Genomic DNA, 20,003 nt, shown 5'->3' on the forward strand with positions numbered 1-20,003 from the left:
TGTTTATACATATGATAAATGGGCCCAGAAGGAAGTTAGGGAAACAACAGCCTTTATAAAACCAGAAGTGTGTTTTATAACAAGAGCTGTATGGGTGTCCCATAGACAAGCTGGAGCTGTTGGACCTCTCCGTTTGGCTACCCTGACTTTTTTCCTTTGTCCTTCACCATTATATACTCTTATATTCTCTCTCTCTCTCTCTCTCTCTCTCTCTCTCTCTCTCTGCCTCTGTCTGTCTGTCTGTCTGTCTTGTCTGTCTATCTGTTTGAATTTGGTTTGTTTTTCAGATAGGGTTTCTTTGTGTGGCTTTGGCTATCCTGGAACTCACTTTGTAGACGAGACTGGAATTAATTCAGAGATCCATCTGCCTCTGCCTCTCAAGTTCTGGATTAAAGGTGTGTACCACCACTGCCGGCCTGTCATTAACACTTGGCACATTGGGGACAAATGTGATCTGTGAGAGTTGTTGACATCTGAGAATATAACAAGTTGACATACGCCGGCCAGTGTCTAACCTTGTGGCTGTGGCTTTAATGGAGGCTGACATACGCATCCACTGCAAAACCAGGGTTAGGTTTGAACCAGTTCTTTTTCTGTGTGGTATGGAGTGAGCTTTGAGACATAGGAGTTCTAGCACATTGGGGGCTTACAGCTTTATGGTGTCCTCTTCCAGAATGTTTCTTGAGGGTGAACCTGGGGTGGGTTTAAATCTCACTACCTCTCAGCCTGTCACTGGTGGATTCAGACTGGCCACTCCATTGCCTAGTGCTAATTCACCTCTGCTAGCTGTGTGACTCAGGACATAGAAAGTGGCTTACTCAGCTGACAATGTTTCCTTCTGTTGCTAAGAAGAGAGGGTGGCTTCTGAGGAGATAGTGCAGCAGGGGCCTGCTCCTGAGGAAGGTTTTTATGAGGCATCTTCTGGGTTCCCCTCCCTCAGTGGTTCCTACATCAGTTTGGTGTACAACATTGCTCTGTCATCCATTTCTTGATTCATGCCGCAGCTCTTCTTTCATAAAAAAACAAACAAAACAAAACAAAACAAAAACAAACAAAAAAAACAAACAAACAGTTAAGCACAGAGATGCAAACTTCATTCAGGTATAGGAAGAAAGCAGGGAGATCTTAATGATCGGGGACTTCTAGCTCTAGGGAACAGCAAAACCTAGTAAAATACCCTTTTGGATTTCTGCATTAAGATGTTGCAGGGTGGCTGCTGATATATCATGTTCTAGCTACGGGTGCAGTCTTCATTTAATTTACACAATGGAGTATCACTCATCTGCTGAAAAAAAATGGTGTCGTGAAATTTTCAGACAAATGGATGGACTAGAAAAAAAAATTCATACCAAATGAGGTACCCCAGGCACAGGAAGACAAAGCTGGTGTGTCCTTGCTGATACGTGGCTGTTCTTAAGTCAGGATAACCAAGCTACAGTCCCTAGATCCACAGAGGGTGGGAATAGGGTAAGGAAGTAAGAGTGGACCTGGTTAGCAAAGGGAAATAGAATAGACAGATATGGATGGATGAGGAGAAGGGTGTGGGAGGACCAGGAGGGAACAGGGCAGGAGAGGAGCTTCTGGGAGGGCCTGTGGGGAGAGACAGCTAAAGTTAACGAGTGTTTGAGGAGTAGTGTGGAAATAGAAATTTCCTAAAATATATACATGGATGAAAATGATCTCAGTGAAGTCACCAAATACTAGGAGAGACAGAGTCCCAACTGCCTGTCTCTTGTCAGCAAAGGAAGCTTCCGGTACCAGGGTTGGATGACATCTTCTCCAGGTGTTGCCAAAGATACCCCACAGGGATCCCCAGACCACCCAGGTTGTTGTCAGAACTATAGGTTCTTCACAAGATTGCAACAAAGTTCCGTCACTGAAGACACCATCACACAAACCATTAAACATGGAGAGGCTGTGCTGGTGCCTACATAGAGCCCTCACCACCATGTTGTAGTATCTTTGGTACAGGAAACATTAGCACCAAGGCAGCCACAGAGCTTTTGTCTACAGCTGGGTGGTGACTGCAAGCTACTCCAGCCTGGTGGGAGTAACCGTCCACTACCTGATTTGACTTAAGGCCCAGCAGTAGAAGAGCCCTGTAAATTTATGTTTCTTGTAAAAACAGGGAGGTAGTTGGCTAGGCTCAGAGCCTTGCTTTTTGGTGAGGTACAGGTTCTCAGATAGATGTCCTCTTTCATACTTCTGTCTTCCCGTCACTGTTGATGTTGCCTTCTCTGCGTGTGAGCCTCCGTGGTCACTCTTGTGTTGTGACCGCATCTACAGAAGAAGCACAAATAAAGTGTTCCCGTGGCCTCTTTAGCTACACTAGGGTTGTCTGCAGAGCGTTAGGTTAATCCCACCACCAGCACTCTGTCCTGTCATTTCTGGTTGTTCCTGCCTCTACTAATAGTTCTGTCATGCACCACTGTTGCTCAGCTGTGGTTCCCAACCTCCTTATCTGCCTGACGTGTTGTTTCCTAAACCTCCTAGCTTTCCTGTTAGTTTTCTGCTTGGGCATAGTGGTTACAAAGGCCTGAGGGGAGAGTGACTTTCTCAAGGACAAGTTTCATTTGTATTGTGCAGAAAAGAGGTTAGAGGGGTTGAAGACAGAGCTCACATGACCCAAGTCTTACTTGGTCCCCCTTTCTTCCCCTCCTACCTTTGCTTCAGTAGCCTGGGGTGAGGAAATGTACTCTGGCTGTGGGAGCTGTGAAAGATAACAGACATAGCTCCCCCACCCCCGCCTCCCATCCCCCATGTGCATTTAGCCAAACATATCCAGGGGGTTTAGTCACCAAGATCTTCCGTCCGATCTCTTCCGGTATGGTCTGCACATGGGCTAAAGTGTGCACAGGGCTTACGGCATACTCAGCCGGGAAAGTCAGAGACAGGTCGGATGCTTCTGCTTTCTGTGTAACCACCTTTCTTGCCCTGCGGTGTGTGACTAAGCATACTGTACTGACCCACACGCGGGTGTGCGGAAACTCTGGGGGTGCTCTTCATACTTCGATATTAATAAGACAAAATTCCTGATGGTTTTAAAGACAACTTGTTTATTGGCACATACACAGAACAAAGCATGAAACAGAGGTGAGCATTACTTAGAAGGATACTCAGGAGGAACTTCTGAAAGGGTGGGTGTCTTCTAAGAAGCCCGTTAATAGAAGAGAGAGTTTAGTTTTGGTAACTCGCAGACTAGCACCCACATGCCACTTCTCCATTCGATTTCTAAAAAGATGTGACGTGCTGTAGACTTTCACTTTACATGGGAACTTACCTTTCATTTTTATTATACTTTTCTGGACTTTTATACATGTTATTGGACAATATAGCTAGCTAAGGTATTTACCGCCGCAGGCCTGCTTTTCACTTCATACATCTTAATTACCGTGTAACAAGGTCCATAATACTTGGAAAGGGGTGAGAATTTACAAAGTATCTGTGCTTTCCTGAATCATATTTCCCCTTCTGGTTTTGGAAGTCTCTAGGTCATTCTGGACTGTTAGTGACATTCTTAACTTCTTATTCAAGACTTCTCTAAACGGCTGGCATAAGAAGAAATAGATAATGGGGTCCAGACACACATTGGCAGCCGAGAGCAGCAGGGTGAATTCTTTCGTATAGAGCAGGGTCTCCTTGGCCTGGCAGCTGTAGTGTCCTTCCGTCTGGCTCTTGGTGTAGGGGATCCTGGCAACGTGGTAAGGCACGAAACAGACGACAAATACGAGCACAATGCTGAATATATTGCGGCTGGACTTCCTTTTGACGGAGATGGAATTCTTTCTGGACTTGAGGTGAGACTTGAAGATCTTCCTCGTTATGGCCATGTAGAAGACGGTCAGCAGAAGGAACACGATCCAGAAAATGCTCACGAAGACATAGTTAGACGCCTTGTGCCACTTCCGCCCCAGCTCGTTTTTGAGTTCCATGCACTGTATGTTAGTGACATCCTTGACACTCTGGTTTGTCAGAATGATGTTGGGGACAGCGAGGAGAAGCATGAGCACCCACACAAGCACGGACAGCACTTTGCTGTAGTTCACTGACTGGACGATAGACACCAGAAGGGGCTTCACGATTTTATAGTACCTGTCAAAGCTGATGAGCCCGAAGAACGCGATGCTGACGTACATGTTGACGTAGAAGATCACGGCAGACACCCTGCATACAAACACATTCAGCTGCCAGGGACCGAGGCCTGAGTCGCTGAGGACTTTGAAAGGGAAAGTGAGGCCCATGAGAAAGTCAGCCACAACTATGTTCTTGAGATAGATGATAAAACTCTTAGAGCTGGGCACGTAAAAGAATATCCATCCCGATATTCCGTTGAGGAGGACCCCTGTGATGAAGACCACACAGTACAACATGGGGATGATCTGCTGTGTGATCAGGGTGTTCCGGGTGCAGGGCTGCTTTGGAGGTTCTGTGGTTGTTGTGTTGTCCATCTTCTCACTTCTGGAGACAAAGATCTGGGTAGAAAGGCAGGCTGGTTACTTAGAGCGCAGTTTGTGGCCCTCAGGTGACCGGCATCTCTTAAAGTGGAGGGACAGACATGAGGCGAAACCCACCAAGGTTGTGAACACTTACTCCCCCTCTTCTGGGGTATTTATCTCTATTTCTCCATGTTCAGGATTCTCAGAGGCAAGTTTCATCCACAGAACCCAGGGTGCGGAAGAGAGAATTCCAGATGCTGAAGACAGGATAGAAGAAACAGACACATCAGCCAGAGAAAATGTTACTTCTCAAGTGTTTCCTCTATTGCCATTTTTTGTAGAACATATAGCTTTATTCTTGACTCTTACCTAGGAAATGTGGTCACACCATCTTCCTTTCACTCCAAGTCTGTGACATTTGTTCCCAGGGACTGCCACAGGGGAACAGAGCTGCCCCCAGTTTTACCCGTTCATTTGAAGAGACTGCTGTGTGGGTTTTGTGTGTTATCTTATAGGAACAGATTAAGTTTAGCAAAAAGAGTAGTTGAATTTCATTTTACTCCATCTAACCTCTCACTTGCTTCTCAAGCTGTAACCTGCTTATCTCCCATGGGTCCTGCTCTATTGAGAATGTGGGTTCCCTGACCCCGGATTCCAACATGATGAGTGGTGTAGGAATCTCCCGGTAGCACGCTTATTTATTTGTTAAAGCATATAGGAATATTCAATAAATTGTGAAGGATACATATTTTCTATGCAAGGCCTACAATCAGGGCAATATTACTATGTGGGTCATCTAAAAGCCTAGTTTATGTATCAATACTTCATCATCATCATCCAACCTTGTCATCTCTTACCGTGTAGATATAAAAGCCCGCTGGGGAGCAAGGGATAGTGCTCACCCTATTTACCAGAGCATTCCTGAAAGGTCTTGAGGTAGTCTGAGTGGAGAGAATGGGTCTTTATGTAGGAAGGTTTTGCATGATCCATGACAGCATGTAGCAGTGCTGGTTTAGAGTGGTGTACTTGGGATTCAGCACATTATCCACCTTGGGCAGGGCTAACAGAATAGAACATTTTCTTATATGTATTAAAATCCCGAATCAAGTATAACAGGTTAAATATCCCTTTTCTAAAGCGGGTAGCACCAGAAATATTTGAGTTTTGGTATATCTGTATGTATGTGCACATGTGTTTGCAAGGAAGCCAAAGAAAAGATTTGGGGGCTACCATGTTCCTCAGGAGATACACACGTTTTAGGTCTTTTGAGACAGTGTCTCCTGTTAACCTGGAGCTTGCTAAGAAGAAGAGTAGACTGAATGTCCCCTGAGCCTCTGAGATACACTTTCCTTCACTTCTTATCGCTGGGATCATTGGTATCCACCGTTACTTTCTTACCTGGATTCTGGGATTGAACATAGCTTCCCCCCCCCAACCCCCTCCCCCACCCCCCGGCCTAGCAGGCACTTTACTAACTGAACCCTCTTCCTAGCTGATAAAATTAGTTTACATCTCATATGTATTTTACAGACGTAGCCCAAAGGTGATGGGTTGCTTTCAAATCCTACCATATCCACATCCTCCTGTGATAAGCCTTCTTTCTCTTCCTGGTCTTTGTTGGGTCTTGACACAGAAACAAACCTGATACTTCCTCCTGCCTTTCTCTAGTCCAGACATGGAAATGTTTTCATCAAAGATTACCTTTGACGAATATCTGTTTTTCACCTGATTAATTTTAAAAGGTTTAGTTCTGTGCTTATCGGTCTGTGTAAGTGTGCATGTGTGTGCTTGTGGAGGCCAGAAAAGGATGTGTGCTTCTTGGCACTGGAGGTACACGTGTTTGCGAGCGGCCTGACGCAGATGCTTGGAACTGAGCGCTAGTCCTCTGCAAAACCAGCAACTGTTCTTAACAATGGAGCCATGTCTCAAGTCCTTTGACTCTTACTTTAATAGAAAATAATGAAGAGGCTCACAGTAGTAGAGGCGGGAACAGTTCTAAATTCTCCAAAGAACATGTCCTTACTTGCTTTTGTATTCTCTTTAATTAGCGTACCCCCCCCCCCCCAGCCTTGGTATCTTTATTCGATGTGGTTTCCAGGGACTTTTATGTTTTCAGATACTTCATAATATTGCTTTAAAATATTTTGTTTTAGTTGGTTATATTATAGACCTCCCACGTCTGCCCTCAGTTTTCTAGCCTTTCTGGGTACTTTGGAATGCACACGTTGACCTCTGCTCTTACTTATGTTGCCTACATTGGGACCCCTGAAGAGTAGTCTTTGCTGCTAAGGCACAGACAGCCAATGGAGCTTGACACGTGATTTCGGGGAAGAGACTTTGCTTTGTCACATTCCCCTGATTCTCAGAAAGTCTCCTACTTGGCTGCGTGTGGGGATCTTAGGGTAGCTGTTTTAGCTTCATTCTACACTCACCACGGCCTCCTTATGCCTTCGCTAGCTCAGCCACCGGGAAGCTCGCTTTCACCTTTTCCCAGGAGAAGGAATCCCTTTATTTTTTCCTTAAGAGATGAGGGTGTTCAGGGTTTGGTAGCACATGTCTCAGAAGCCATAGAGGGTCTAAATTCTAAGTTCTTTGTCCTTGCCTCAGCTGGCTTATTTTCCGATTTCCGCATGTTCAATGTTATTTGTCACTGCAAGGCTGTGTTCCCGTATTCAGTAATGGCTCTCAGCTCTTGTATACATTCAGTCCTTACTTTGTGAAGATTCCAACACCATCCACTTTTGCTGGCCCTGTGGAGACCATTAGTCTCAGAGAACTCTAAGGGAGCTTCCAAGCTGGGTGGCTGAATACAGTGGCACTCTAGGGTGTTAGGGGCCTCAGTGAAGGAGGAAGGACCTGTGTAGCCTCAGGAAAGAGGATGATGGGCAGCCTTTCTGAGCACGTGATAGTGAAGACTGGCATGTGAAGTGGCTTGACACCATGAGGAAAGGGCATTGTGACAGATACTGACTTAGGAACAGATATGAAGACACAAAAGGTGATAGGATGGTGGGGACACTGGTTACCTAAACATGGGTAAAGCCTTGCCCCAGGAGTCACTATTCGCCACCACCTTACAGATGAGGAAGAGCCAGTGTTTGCAGTGGTTGAATCACCAAGGTAGATAGGATAGCTTATGAATGTCCAAATGGTATTTAAACTTAAGTCTGTTACACTCCAGGTCAGAGTCTTAGTTCAGAGACAATATAGAGGGCTCCTGTGAGAGAGAGAGAGAGAGAGAGAGAGCGAGCGAGAGAGAGAGAGAGAGAGAGAGAGAGAGAGAGAGAGAGAGAGAGAGAGAGTGTGTGTGTGTGTGTGTGTGTGTGTGTGTCCATGTGTCCATGTGTGCTCAAGTTCAGTGGGTCCTTCAGCTTTCCTGGAATCCTTTTAGGAGTTGGCCTTTCTTTCGGAGGAATGCGTTGTTGGTTGTGGGCTTGTTTTAAAGCCCTTCAATTTCTCTAGTGATCCTCCAGGTAACTGGTATATTGAAAGCCTCCATTTTCTATGCCAGTCTTTAAAAATGTCTATAAGTGATGTCCTTTTAACTTTGATTTTGATTCATCTCTAATCTTGCGTGCTGATGTCTGAGACTTAGCCGCAGGAGAGACTCAGCCTGCTGCATAGATTGGGAATGTCCTAGCAGGCCATGGCTGCTGCTTCTGTTCTTTCTTTGGTTTTCTGCATTGGTAGATGTGGGTTCTGGATAGCCTAACTTGGCTTCTCTAGTTCTTGGCCACTGTGTCCCTCTAGGCAGTGTCCCGAATTCACCGATACAACTTGTAATTTGACAAGCGTCTGGTCTCTTGCTATGGGCAACCATGTTACTTAGCTCTCACTTGAGAAATTCTTGTCTGCTCTGAGGCTGAATCGCACACCTTTAGAACTCCTCCTCTAAGCTTAAACTTGGGTCTGCCTTGACTGCATTGCAGTCCAGACTACAGAATTCAGGAAGAATAACTGTGAGATGGGGATAGGAGGTTCATGAATACAGACAATAAACTGATAGTGACCAAACCTAGTTCAGGCCACTTCCCTAAACCCAGTTAGTGGAACTTGCAAGAACATGATGGACTGCCACATCCGGCCTATCTGAGAACTTTGTGTTCAGCATCTTGTGACTGTGCCTGCAAATCATGGATGAGTCTAGTGGAGGAGGGCAAGGTGTGCTGATGCAGGCACTCGTGCCCTCCAGAACATGGTCTTGCTGTCCTCCGAACATGAAGCGCTAGAGCAGTGGTTCTCAGCCTCTTGGGGTTGTGTATCAGGTATCTTACATGTCATATTTACATCCTGATTCACAACAGTAGCAGTATTAAATTTATGAGGTAGAAATGAAACCGTTTTATGGTTGGGAGGTCACCACAACACTAGGAGCTATATTAAAAGGTTGCAACATTAGAAATGTTGAGAGGCGCTGCCCTGGAGGCTAGAAAATGGCCATCCCAAATCATATCTGGACAGCCTTGGTGGTGCTGTGGTAAAGTCTAACCTGCTACTTTTGGACCAGTCCAGTGTTTCTTAGCTATGGACTCAACATTTTAGGGAGTCCAGCTCTTTGTTGGTGTCTGTGTTATGCAGTTACATGTACAGCAGTAGCTCTAGCCTCTGCCCACTAGGTGGCAGTAGTATTCTGTGGTTGTCTCCAGACATGGCTCTACTTGCTAGAATAGCTGCTTAATGGTAGATGGATATGGTGTCCCTCTGATACCCGAAGATAATTTAGCTGTCTTTTTGGTGCCAAGCCTGCCTGCTTCTCTCTCTCTCTCTCTCTCTCTCTCTCTCTCTCTCTCTCTCTCTCTCTCTGTGTGTGTGTGTGTGTGTGTGTGTGTGTGTGTGTGAGAGAGAGAGAGAGAGAGAGAGAGAGAGAATACAAAATTGTCACTAAAGATGATCACATCATTTACTGCTCCATGGGGATAACAAACAGGCCAGCCAATAAAATGATTGAAAGAAAGCATTGAAGTAAGATGCAGTTGGTTGGTTGGAAGTGTGTCTCACGATCTTAATAGTCTTGATAATTGCCGTAAGTGCCAAGCACCTCTCTGTCCATGAGCTTCTGCATCTCTTAACTTGAGAGCTACCTCATAGGGTTCCTGTTGCTGTAAGCATCAGACACCTGGCACTGGCGGTGTGTGAGTCAGTGGGAACATCACCAGCACTGGGTGTGAGTAAGCTAAGGACAGAGTAATCAGTGCGTCTGGAATGCTCTGTCTCTCAGCTTCTCAGATCCCCTTGCTCCTCCATATTTATTTAGGAATCACATTCTTTTGCACTGAGATACAGGACTTGCAGGAAGCATCGGAGGCCGCGCTTACAGTGGTCTGAGCTTACCTAGGTGTGTAGCCCAGCATTTCCCCTCCCCCCTCGAGGGGTGTGTGTGCTGGGAGGTGATGGCTCGTCCATTCTTGTTACTGGAAGGTAGCCCTCAGGACTAAGGGCAAAATACAGAACTCTGTGCTCATATTCAACAGTCAGTGGCTACCCTCCTCTTTGATGAGGCTGGCACGGAGCTGTTAGTCCTGCCTTCAGAGCTGTTACATCTGCTTACTCTCTCTAGAACTTGTATGTAGGCCAAGCATCCTGGGTTCTTATTTTGTTTTTCCCCCTCCCAGAAGTGTTGTTTTTGAATCAGGGCCCTATTCTCGAGAGCTATTCGAGGAAATGAATCTCTGACCTCCTTTGGCACTGGAGAGCTGGTGTTTGCTTTCTCATGGAGTTGCACTGAGACCTTCCATTGTGGGCCTTGGGTCATTAGTTGTATCTTTTGGTTCTATGTGCAGAATACAGATTTCTCTTTCTGAGAAAGCAATAGCTTTTACTCCAGATACATAGCAACCCTTGTCTGCACGCTTGTTTAAGATTCAGGATTAGATAGCCAAAGGGAAGGACTATAAAAGCCCAGGAGTGACAGTGGGAATGGAAATACTGCCCAGACACAGTTCCCTAGATGCTTGACCCTGGAGTGTGTGTGCTCTCTCCTTGCTCTGAGTATGGAGCCTTGTTGAGGGGTGGGGTGGGGAATGGTGGCTTCTGATTCTGATGGGTTGTACTACGACACTAGCTTGTGAATTCAGCAGTACGTAGACGAAAGCTTGACTAAGTATGTCCTGGGATTAGAGAGCAACCATACCCAGAATTGAATTTGTAGAATTGAAGTGTGGGGGTACATGAATGTGGTGCTCAGGGTGCACTCAGATTATCTAAGACTGACCTTTTCCTAGCCTTGACCAGCAGACACATTCTCTGTTGCACTTGGTATCTTTTCCCAGCATTCCGTTTTGGTATTATTTTTGTACAATCCATCTTTACAGTAGATTTTCATAGGATCATTTAAGTATCTTAGAAAACAGTCTTTATCTTGCTATGCTTTGTAACAGCTATCAGCTGCTGTTTCACTGCTGCCTGATAACGTGTTTGCGTGCATACATGTGTGTGTGTGTGTGTGTGAGAAAATACTGATAATAATAAGCCCTCCTTTCTGTTGGTAGCTATAGCTGAAACATATGTTTCATGCTTATGATTTCCTTAGACCCTTTTTTCGGCAGGTGTATATGTATATAAGTATAGACCTGCATATGTGTATGTATACATATTTGAATATATGTGTGTGTATGTATGTATGTATGTATGTATGGGGTAGGTTTGTAGTAAGGGCTGCCTGTACTTACTGCCTTCTAATTTTTCTTGTAATGCTCTTTTATGCTTTCAATATCCCTCTTTACCTATGTGCTACTTTTCCTCAAGATATGAATCTTTCAAACTCCATAATTCAGAGTAGAAAACCTATAGATCCAAAAAGGGTGTGTGTGTGTGTGTGTGTGTGTGTGTGTGTGTGTGAGTGTGTGCGCGCGCGTGCGCGCGCGTGCGCCCCCGAGTGCTGACTCTTGTGTTACTATGTTCCCAAGGAGATCAGAGGACAGCATGCTGAAGTCACTGCCATTTTGTTTCCTCCTGGAGACAGAACTCAGGTTTCAGGCTGGGTAGTAAGTTCCTTCACCTGATGAACCAGGTTCCCAGTTTGAAATAATAGAATTCTCTCTTTATAAAATTAAAAATGTATGTTTATGAGTGTTTTATCTCACCCATCTGAACACCATGTGTGTGTCTGGTGCCCGTGGAGGCCAGAAGAGGGTTCAGGATCCTAGGAGCTGACGTTGGGAAACTGTCATGTGGGTGATGGCCATGGAATCTCGAAGAGCAGCCCGTAGTCCTAACCACTGAGCCACCCTCCAGCCCCGAATATGGAATCTTTATAGCCACTTTTTATCCTTGATAATTTCACAAACTCTGACTACTGGGGCTTAGTGCCTAGTTTAACTATTTAGCCTAAGTTATTATAGGAGAAAAAAGGTAAATACAGTGTATACCTGCAATCATTAGGCTGCTGAGGGAGTCTTCCCTCCATGACAGTGCTGAGACAGTATCTTTTCTATCTGCATTGCTAAAGGTTATTGCAAGTCTCTTATGTGCCACTGACTTCAGTCAACATGTTGGATGAAGTCACTCTGTGTTGCCTTGAATGTGTGTCCCTCGATGAGGTTTATGTTTCTCACACACTCCTTCCCTGTTTAGTTGGTTCAGCTCTGAAGGGTCATCTTAATGACAGCTTCAGACCAGCTTCATGACAAGATCGACTGACCTCTGCCTTTTCTTCAGGTGACTCAGGTACCTCTCTAGAACGAGGACAGAGCTCACAGGCAGTGTCACACTTTCCAATCAACCACGGCCACCTAGCATTTTCAGTTTTGTCCCTCCTTCAGGAAGTAAATAGTAAACAGCATCACCAAAAGCTTCCTGAGAAAATTTACCGTTTCCTTCAGTTCCAAGGCTACTTCCTGCTGTGAACTGTACACCAAGAGCAGAGTTGGTCCAGGAGGTACAAGGCCCCAGCCTCTGTCTGGGGGTCACCAGAGGTTGCAGAATACACGGCAGGTACACCTTGGCCCACAGCTCTACCATAAGTTCTTCACCACCTGAAATGCCGTGACTGCGTTGTTTGAAATTTTTTAATTCCATCAATTATAAGGCAGATTTCCTTGCAAATGTGATCCAATTGATACCAATTATCTGGCAGCATACTTGGTGTTGAGACTATGGTGAAGGAAGGCGCTGACTGATATAGTCCAGGCCATCTTGGAGCTCAGAGTTCTGGTGGTCCTGGTCTGTGGTGGCATTTCCTGCCTGCCCCCTGCATCCCCTTCTGTTTATTCTGTAAGTCTGGGTTACTCTGTGTCCTGGAAGGTAGGTCAGGGGCCGCTGATCTCACCCAAGTGTCCATTGCAGTGGAGCCCATCTGGCCCTGATGCTTCCAGTTACTGTTGTGTCTTGGCCTGTCTTTCACGCGCACTACAGTGTCCAGCTGTAGCCGCTGTTCTTTGAAAAACTTTATTTTATGCACATACAGTGCAGTTTGCTTACAGAATGGCTTTTCTGCTCAGTGGAATCCTCATTTAACTTCTATAATATGAACTAAAGCTCAACAGGAAGAACCTAGGAAGAACACTCAGCGTGTAAGCCCCGCCAGCCCTCTTGCATCCCGTCCCTGCTCCCTCAGCCCTCCTGCATCCCGGCCCTGCTCCCTCAGCCCTCCATCTTCCACTCAGAGGCGGCCTTGTCCTGAATTGTGTGTTTCTCATCCTCTCCCTTTCTAAAACAAGTGATTTCAACTTGTATGCACATGACTACCGTTGTAAAAATTGCTCAGGACTTTTAAAGGTAAGGTTTTAAGACTTAAAAATAATACCCAGGATTACGTTTCCTAAGTAAATTACCTTGGACAGTGAATTGGAACTATTTGGTAAGAATAAGCATTTACCTATCCTATGGTGGAATATTTCTATGGTGGAATATTTCTATGGTGGAATATTTCAACTTCTAGGGGAGGCTGCAACATGTTTGCTGGTGTGTATCAGGAAATATTGAAACATTGAAGTACTGTCAGTAATAGCAAAAGCACAGAAGTAGCTCGGATAATAGACAAGGGAGTACGTGAAAAGTGGTTTGGAGAATAGATGAATTGCAGCTGTGAACCTTCAAGTTCTTGGGATGTTTTGGAAGATGGATGCAATCCTCATTTTATTGGAAAAAAAATAATCCAGAAAGCTTGAGTAGATGATTCAAGGTGCATACCTGCTGTGTCCTAGAGCACAGAGTGCAGTTAAGGTTGTTGATGTTTAAAATTGGTTTAAAATTGGCCTTAACTAGTTATTGCGTTCAATTAAAAATAATCCTTTTCCCTAGTTTGTTCTGTATGGCAACCCTGCAAATGATTCCTAGCCGTAGCACGAGTGCTGATTGATCTAGAACTTCTCAGTTTTCCACGGAAGGCAGACAGGTTAAGAGAAACATGGTGTGCTGAGCACATCCCCATCCGCCATGTGTCAGGTAGCTGTGCTCTTCTCCCCTCGAGGGTCCCTGCTGCATCCACCCTGTGTAAACTCACTTGGTGGCAAGTGGCTTATCACTCACTGTGCTAAATTCTTCAGCTTGAGCAATCCCCACTGTTCTCTTGATGCCTGGGGGAAGCCCCTACCCTGCCCTGTGTCAGTATGGTCAGGCTCCACAGGCCCAAGTGAGGGAGCTTTGTGTATAGATCTGAAAAGCCACCAACAAAGCTGACGTGTGGCACGGTGTGGTATGGGGTGGGAGGGTGTAACAGCAAGGGAGTAGATACTCATGCCTTTGGGTAAACCAATAGGTGGGTTGGTTTTTTTTTTTTGTTTGTTTGTTTGTTTCTTTTTTTGTTTTGTTTTTGTTTTATTTTTTTTATTTTAATTTTTTTTATTAACTTGAGTATTTCTTATATACATTTCGAGTGTTATTCCCTTTCCCGGTTTCCGGGCATTGTTTTTGTTTTAAATTAGCTACTTAGCTGGTTTTGGTTCTGTTGAGATTAAAATTGAAGGACAAGAGTTTAATCTTCTGGCTACCTTCTGAAGGCTCTGTCCTTTTGTGCCAGGCTGGACGGAGCAGATGAATGGTTTCAGTCCGTCTCACAGTCTCGAAGGTTTTGGGTCTCCGTGAATTGACGGGCCATGGGTAGGGCCTTGAAAGAATGACCTCCTGACTTTGTCAGACACTACAAGGGAGTAACAGAAATAACTGGTTGACTGGGCCTCCATACTGTCAGTCTAGCAAGAATGAACTCTAAAAGAGCAGAAATTCACCAGGGCAAAGGCAATTGGAGCCCCGAAGTCTGTCTGGGATTGTGTCTCTGTTTTACTTTTGCCTCAGACCTGCTGATCTCAGGCCTAATGGTACCTTCTCAGGAGCTGTTTCTCTGTGAAGGCTGCAGCAGGCGCACCCCTACTTGTGCCCTTTGGCACCTCACTGGGGGTATTTTCTTTTTTTCTTTTTCTTAGATTTTTTTTATCTACATTTCAAAGGTTATCCCCTTTTCTCAGTTTCCTGTCCATAAAGTCCCATCCCATCCCTCATCCCCCTTCTTGTATGAGGGTGTTTCCCCACCCATCCACCCACCCCTTCCCACCTCCCTGCCCTGACGTTCCCCTACACTGGGGGGGTCCAGCCTTGGCAGGACCAAGGGCTTCTCCTCCCATTGGTTCCCTCTCATAATTATTTAAAGTAACGAGGCTGAAGAATGGTTTATAGTTCTTGCAGATACCTGGGCTTTATTCCCAGCACCCACATGGTAGCTCACAGCCATTAATAAGTTCCCATTCCAGGGAATCCAACTCTTTCTTCTGCTTTCAGAGGGTACTGGCACACAGAAGGTGCACATACATGCATGCAAGCAAAACATTTATACACATAAGATAAACACATCCTTAAAATTAAATAATACTTCCAACCTCTCCGGATTCTGTATGTATACCATCATCCTGAGGGTGAGCCCCCTGAGTACAGGGTTAACTGCTGCCTTCTGCTTTAGGAAGGCTCAGAGTTGCGTTGACAGCAGCTCAGGGTTCACTGACTTTTGGATGAATTTGTGCACACAGCTCTGGGCAAGTTAAGCACTTAACTCTCAAACGATGAGGGCGGTCAAAATCTGCAGAGTTTTAAAATGTTTTCTTTTGTAAATTGTCACATTGTAAGCAAGACAAATTATGTAGACATCTTTGGTCACAAGACTGGAATAATTGTGGCTCATGGTTTAGTATACATTCTCATCCCAGCGGCCAAGCCTGGATGACGTTTAAAAAATTTACTTTGTTATTAATGTTTATCTCCTTCAATCATAACAACACAAAAAGCCAGTGCTGTGATTCAGAGTGTCCCCATGCTGTAATCTTTTGTGATTGTTGTATCATTTTGACACATGCATATGGGTAAATAGGTAAGATCTTATTTTATATGTACAGTTTGAATCCTTCTTGCCCCAAATCCTTGGGACCAGAAGTGCTTGAGATTTCAGTGTGTTTGAGGCTTTTTTTTTTGAATGTGTACATAAACTTTACTGGGAAGACTAAGTTGAAATCTAAATGCTCACTAAGTTTCAAATTTAATAATAGCACTCTGAATTTCTTCTGAGTGTTGACGTAAGGGTTCACATCTCTATTCCTACACATGATCGTTGTGTAACTGTGGCTATAATTTATTCATCCGGGCTGTGTGCTTTACCAGTTCCTTTAGTTAGTTTCTTTCAGAGAACAGAATTATTGAAAACTATAATTTAACGTCACGAGTTGCCACTTCCTGATACTGAGACAGGATACCAGTAACACGATGAACCCTGCTTCTAACGTGGTAAAATGAACACTTAGGCTTAGAAAGTTCTATGTGAATGTATATTCTCCAAATAATTAGCCTATTAAATATGAGTAAGAGATCTATTTAAATATTAAGGCAGAAGGCATTCCGTGTAACAGAACGTAAATTGTAGGTGGGACTTCAACACCGTATAGCTGACCTGTAAGAAACCACTCCTGGTTGTCAGTTCAGGCTCTGTGAGCTCCTGTGAGCCTAGCTTAGTTGAGGCTGTAATGTCCTTGACCCAGCTGGTTCCTACAATACTTCTTCCCTTCTTCTGCAGAATTCCCCAAGCTCCACCTAATGTGGCTGTGGTCTCTGTATGACAGTGGGCTGGGTCCTCTTCCCTTCCCAACTCTCCTGCAGGCACCACTGGGCTTCACTGTCTAGCCTCAGTAGGAGAGGAGGTGCCTAGTCTTTTTTTTTTTTTTTTTTTTTCCGGAGCTGGGGACCGAACCCAGGCCTTGCGCTTGCTAGGCAAACACTCTACCACTGAGCTAAATCCCCAACCCCAGAGGTGCCTAGTCTTAATGTAGCTTGATGCACCATGGCATGCTACTCTCATCTGCTTATCTGCATGGGATTAGATCTTTGCCATTCTTTAGCCAAGACATCATTCTGTAACAGCGTATATTGGTCCATGGCTCTAAGAACTGCCTGCCTTTTATGGACCATTATTAAACAGGTGTGCAAAAATACAGCAGAATGCCTCTTACCTATATAAACTCCTTTTGAACTCATGCTATTTAGGTTAATATTTCAAGCTCTTTTAAATTGCATTAAAATTAATATCTTAGAGTTTTTCACAACTTTAGTTTACCAAATAGTAGCGCAGAGAGGTATATGAACAGAAGCTCTTTAAGAGTCAGAAGCTCTTTAAGAGTCTGCCACGATCTTTAAGAGCGAAAAGTGATCCTAAGGAAAAAAGTTTGAACACACTGGCTAAAGTATATTTAACCGTGTTTTCTAATAAAAGAATTTAAGATTCTGTTTAGTTTGTTAGTCTTAATATTTTAGCTTCTAATCAGTGTATACTGAGCAATAGAAATACTAAAAAGGAACATTAGACTGATGAAGTAATTAAACCACATGCAAAGTGGTTTAATTACTTCACACACACACACACACACACACACACACACACACACACACACACACACACACACACACACGTCTAACAGGATGGTAAGGAATGGCTGGATTGCGCGCATGCAGGTTACACAGGGCAGGCTGCACTGGGTGGGTCTGGTTGGGAGCTGTTTGTTACCTGGTCTTTGATACACTGTTCAGTTATCTGTAGCAGTTAACAGAAGTTGGTACAAAAGGTTTCCTTTCTCCTCAGTTTCACAAATGACTTTGTAACTCTCTCAGTTTTGGATTACAGCTTGAATGATTTTGTGTTGATTTTGCCCTTGGCGGTACTACCTCTCACTGACTTATTAGTGCAGAGGATGGGAAAGGAATTAAATTTTTATTGAACAGCTGCTATGGGCCAGATACATAAACCTTAGTTGTTTTTTGTTTTTTGTTTTTTATTGTAGATATTTTTTTTAAATAGGTGCTAGGACAGTGGTGAAACCAGTTAAAAAGTTAAAAACCCAAACAAATAATGTTATTCAGCATCTCGGTATATCAAGATTTAGCTGTTTATCTTCAAAGCTTGCTTCCCCTTTTCTATTACTCCAATAATATTGACTATTTTATATAATGCGATTACTGCCCCTTGTTATGTAAACATCCAGCTATAAAGGGCTAACCAGTTCTGCACAGTCTTGCATTTCTCTTCTACTTATGCATAAATTACAATTTTTATTAGACAGAATCATTGTATGCTAGAGACAAGGAAGTAGATTTGGAACCAAATGGTTGGCTCCTCTGCCCTTTAATTAGACAAATCACCTTGTCCCTGAAACTTGCTAACCTCCTTTTCAGATTGGTAAGACAGAGACATAAAGAGGGTTTCCCAGTGTCACCTGGCTGTTTGGAACATACGGTGATCTAATAGCATATGTGTGAAGTCTTAAAGTTGGAGGGCAAAGACCGACGAGCTCAGAGCATGGGACTGTTGACTAGAAATCCTCCCTGTCATATAAAATCATACACAGTGTCAAGGTGTCCCTTTGCTCTTGTCCACATGATAGGAGCTAAAGGAAGAGAAAGGTCTCCCCTTTGTTATTGGAAAGAATGATCAAATTACAGGTATTTTTATACCCCCCATGATAATTTCTTGTGGCTAGCTAATATTCTAAAGTTGTCAGGAGAGAGTAAATGCTGAATTTACTACGTTTAAACTTTCTTCAGCATGAGGGCATGCTGTGGTCAAGTCTCGACATCTCTCCATACAGTTGCAAGTTTACAATTTTCCCATCAAATGGGGCTTTTTTTTTAAAAAAAAAAAACTATCCATCTTTAGGTAGCTGAATAAATAAACTAAAGTTTACTGTAAGCATATTTTATGTTAGAAAAAATATTAGTCAGGCTGCATCTAAGTTACTTTACAATTTATGGAAAAGTAAACTATAGATTGAACTGTAAAAGCATAACCTCGATGGTCATGAAACTAAAACCACTCTTCATGTTTGCCAAGTCTTAGAGGAAGAAATCGGAACTTAAGAATCAAGGAAATGAAAATTTAAGCCCGAAGACACAGCACTATCAAGCTAATTTAATTCCTGTTTCTTTCTTTTGAAATTAAAATGTGACTTACCAGTACGCCCACCTCAGTAGCCTAGGCATTAGTGTTTCGGAGAAGAATACGAGGACTTCCTCACATGAAGTCCTTCACGTCTGGCGTTAGTCCCGGTGGGGTTGTGGCCTTCATGCTCTGCATTTGTTTTCTTTCCTGAGCATTTTAGTTATTGGACTGCCTTTGCTCTGAGGATTGCGTCATAACCCAGCTGCACTTGTCCACTTTACAGTATCAGATAACTCCGTTTAACCCCATCTCTGCTAACCCATGTTGCCGTCCTGCACAGCCTGCTTAAAAGGGAAATTCTCAATTCCTAGTGCACGAGCCCCAGAAGGAAATCACGCTCCACTACCTTGTTGAATGTGGGAAAAGTCCAGTCTCACCTCTAAACCCAGTGCTCCATTCCTCCCATAAGAACACTCTTGGAGAGTGCAGAAAGTGCAGAAAGCCCTCCTACTTTGGGAATTACAGATTGTCTTTTACCATACCCTGAACTGGATGGAATTTTCCCACTTACCGATCCTTCCTCTCTCCACAGCCCCTCTAGGTGAGATTGGTTCAGTGCCTGAATATAACATCTGACCGGTGCTGAGGGAAATGTACTTGGCTTTTTTGCCTGGGCTGTGCATGTTGACAAGCGGGAAATACTCTTTTAGGTCTCAAACCAAAACATTTGAAGTACCCTCTGAAATGTTGACGGCTCGCCAAACGCCTGAGCATCGAGCACTTCAGATTTCCAGCAGCTTTTGGAGGCCGGCTCTAAGTTGTGCTTATATAAGTTGGAGCTGATGTAGATTTGCTAAGAGTTACAGATTGTCAAGGCCCAACCTAAGGGTACCTAAGGGTAAACGGCATGAAAGGATGTGTGGAGAGGGAAAGGAACCCAGCCCTCAGGAGGGTGGGTCTTTCCCAAGCCTAGCCATGACCTTTTGTGTGAAGCTGTAGTGATAATAGCTACAGTTTTCTCTGCTTGGACAGATTTTAAAGTTTTGATTCACATGGTTTTAACTAGCTAACGTTTTTTGTTTGTTCATTTGTTTTGTTATTGTTGTTTCTTTTTTTCTGGAAAACTGAACATTTCTCCGAGAATAAAGCACACTGTGTGCTTGCTTTTCCTGTCATGGGAGGGCTGTACTTGTGGGTGTCCACAGGATCCTTGCCCTGTACTG

At 44.1% G+C, this 20,003-nt stretch overlaps 2 protein-coding genes across 24 annotated transcripts in view; one reads left to right on the plus strand and one right to left on the minus strand.

The window, feature by feature from the left end:
• Med12l (mediator complex subunit 12L) overlaps window positions 1-20,003 on the plus strand; it is a 315,356-nt gene that overhangs the window by 109,053 nt on the left and 186,300 nt on the right. The window lies entirely within an intron of this gene.
• The window catches only part of P2ry14 (purinergic receptor P2Y14), a 40,492-nt gene continuing 23,525 nt past the window's right edge, over window positions 3,037-20,003 (minus strand). For 2 of the 11 annotated variants that reach the window (XM_087615265.1, XM_087615282.1), the window contains exons 2-3: window positions 4,591-4,693; window positions 3,037-4,472 (exon numbers count right to left, since the gene is read on the minus strand). In XM_087615265.1, the coding sequence (XP_087471391.1) occupies window positions 3,432-4,448 (1,017 nt within the window). In that variant the 5' untranslated portion in view covers window positions 4,449-4,472; window positions 4,591-4,693 and the 3' untranslated portion in view covers window positions 3,037-3,431. 11 annotated transcript variants of the gene reach the window in all.

Source organism: Rattus norvegicus, chromosome 2 (genome assembly GCF_021556685.1).
Source record: "Rattus norvegicus strain SHRSP/BbbUtx chromosome 2, alternate assembly SHRSP_T2T, whole genome shotgun sequence".
NCBI lineage: Eukaryota > Metazoa > Chordata > Mammalia > Rodentia > Muridae > Rattus > Rattus norvegicus.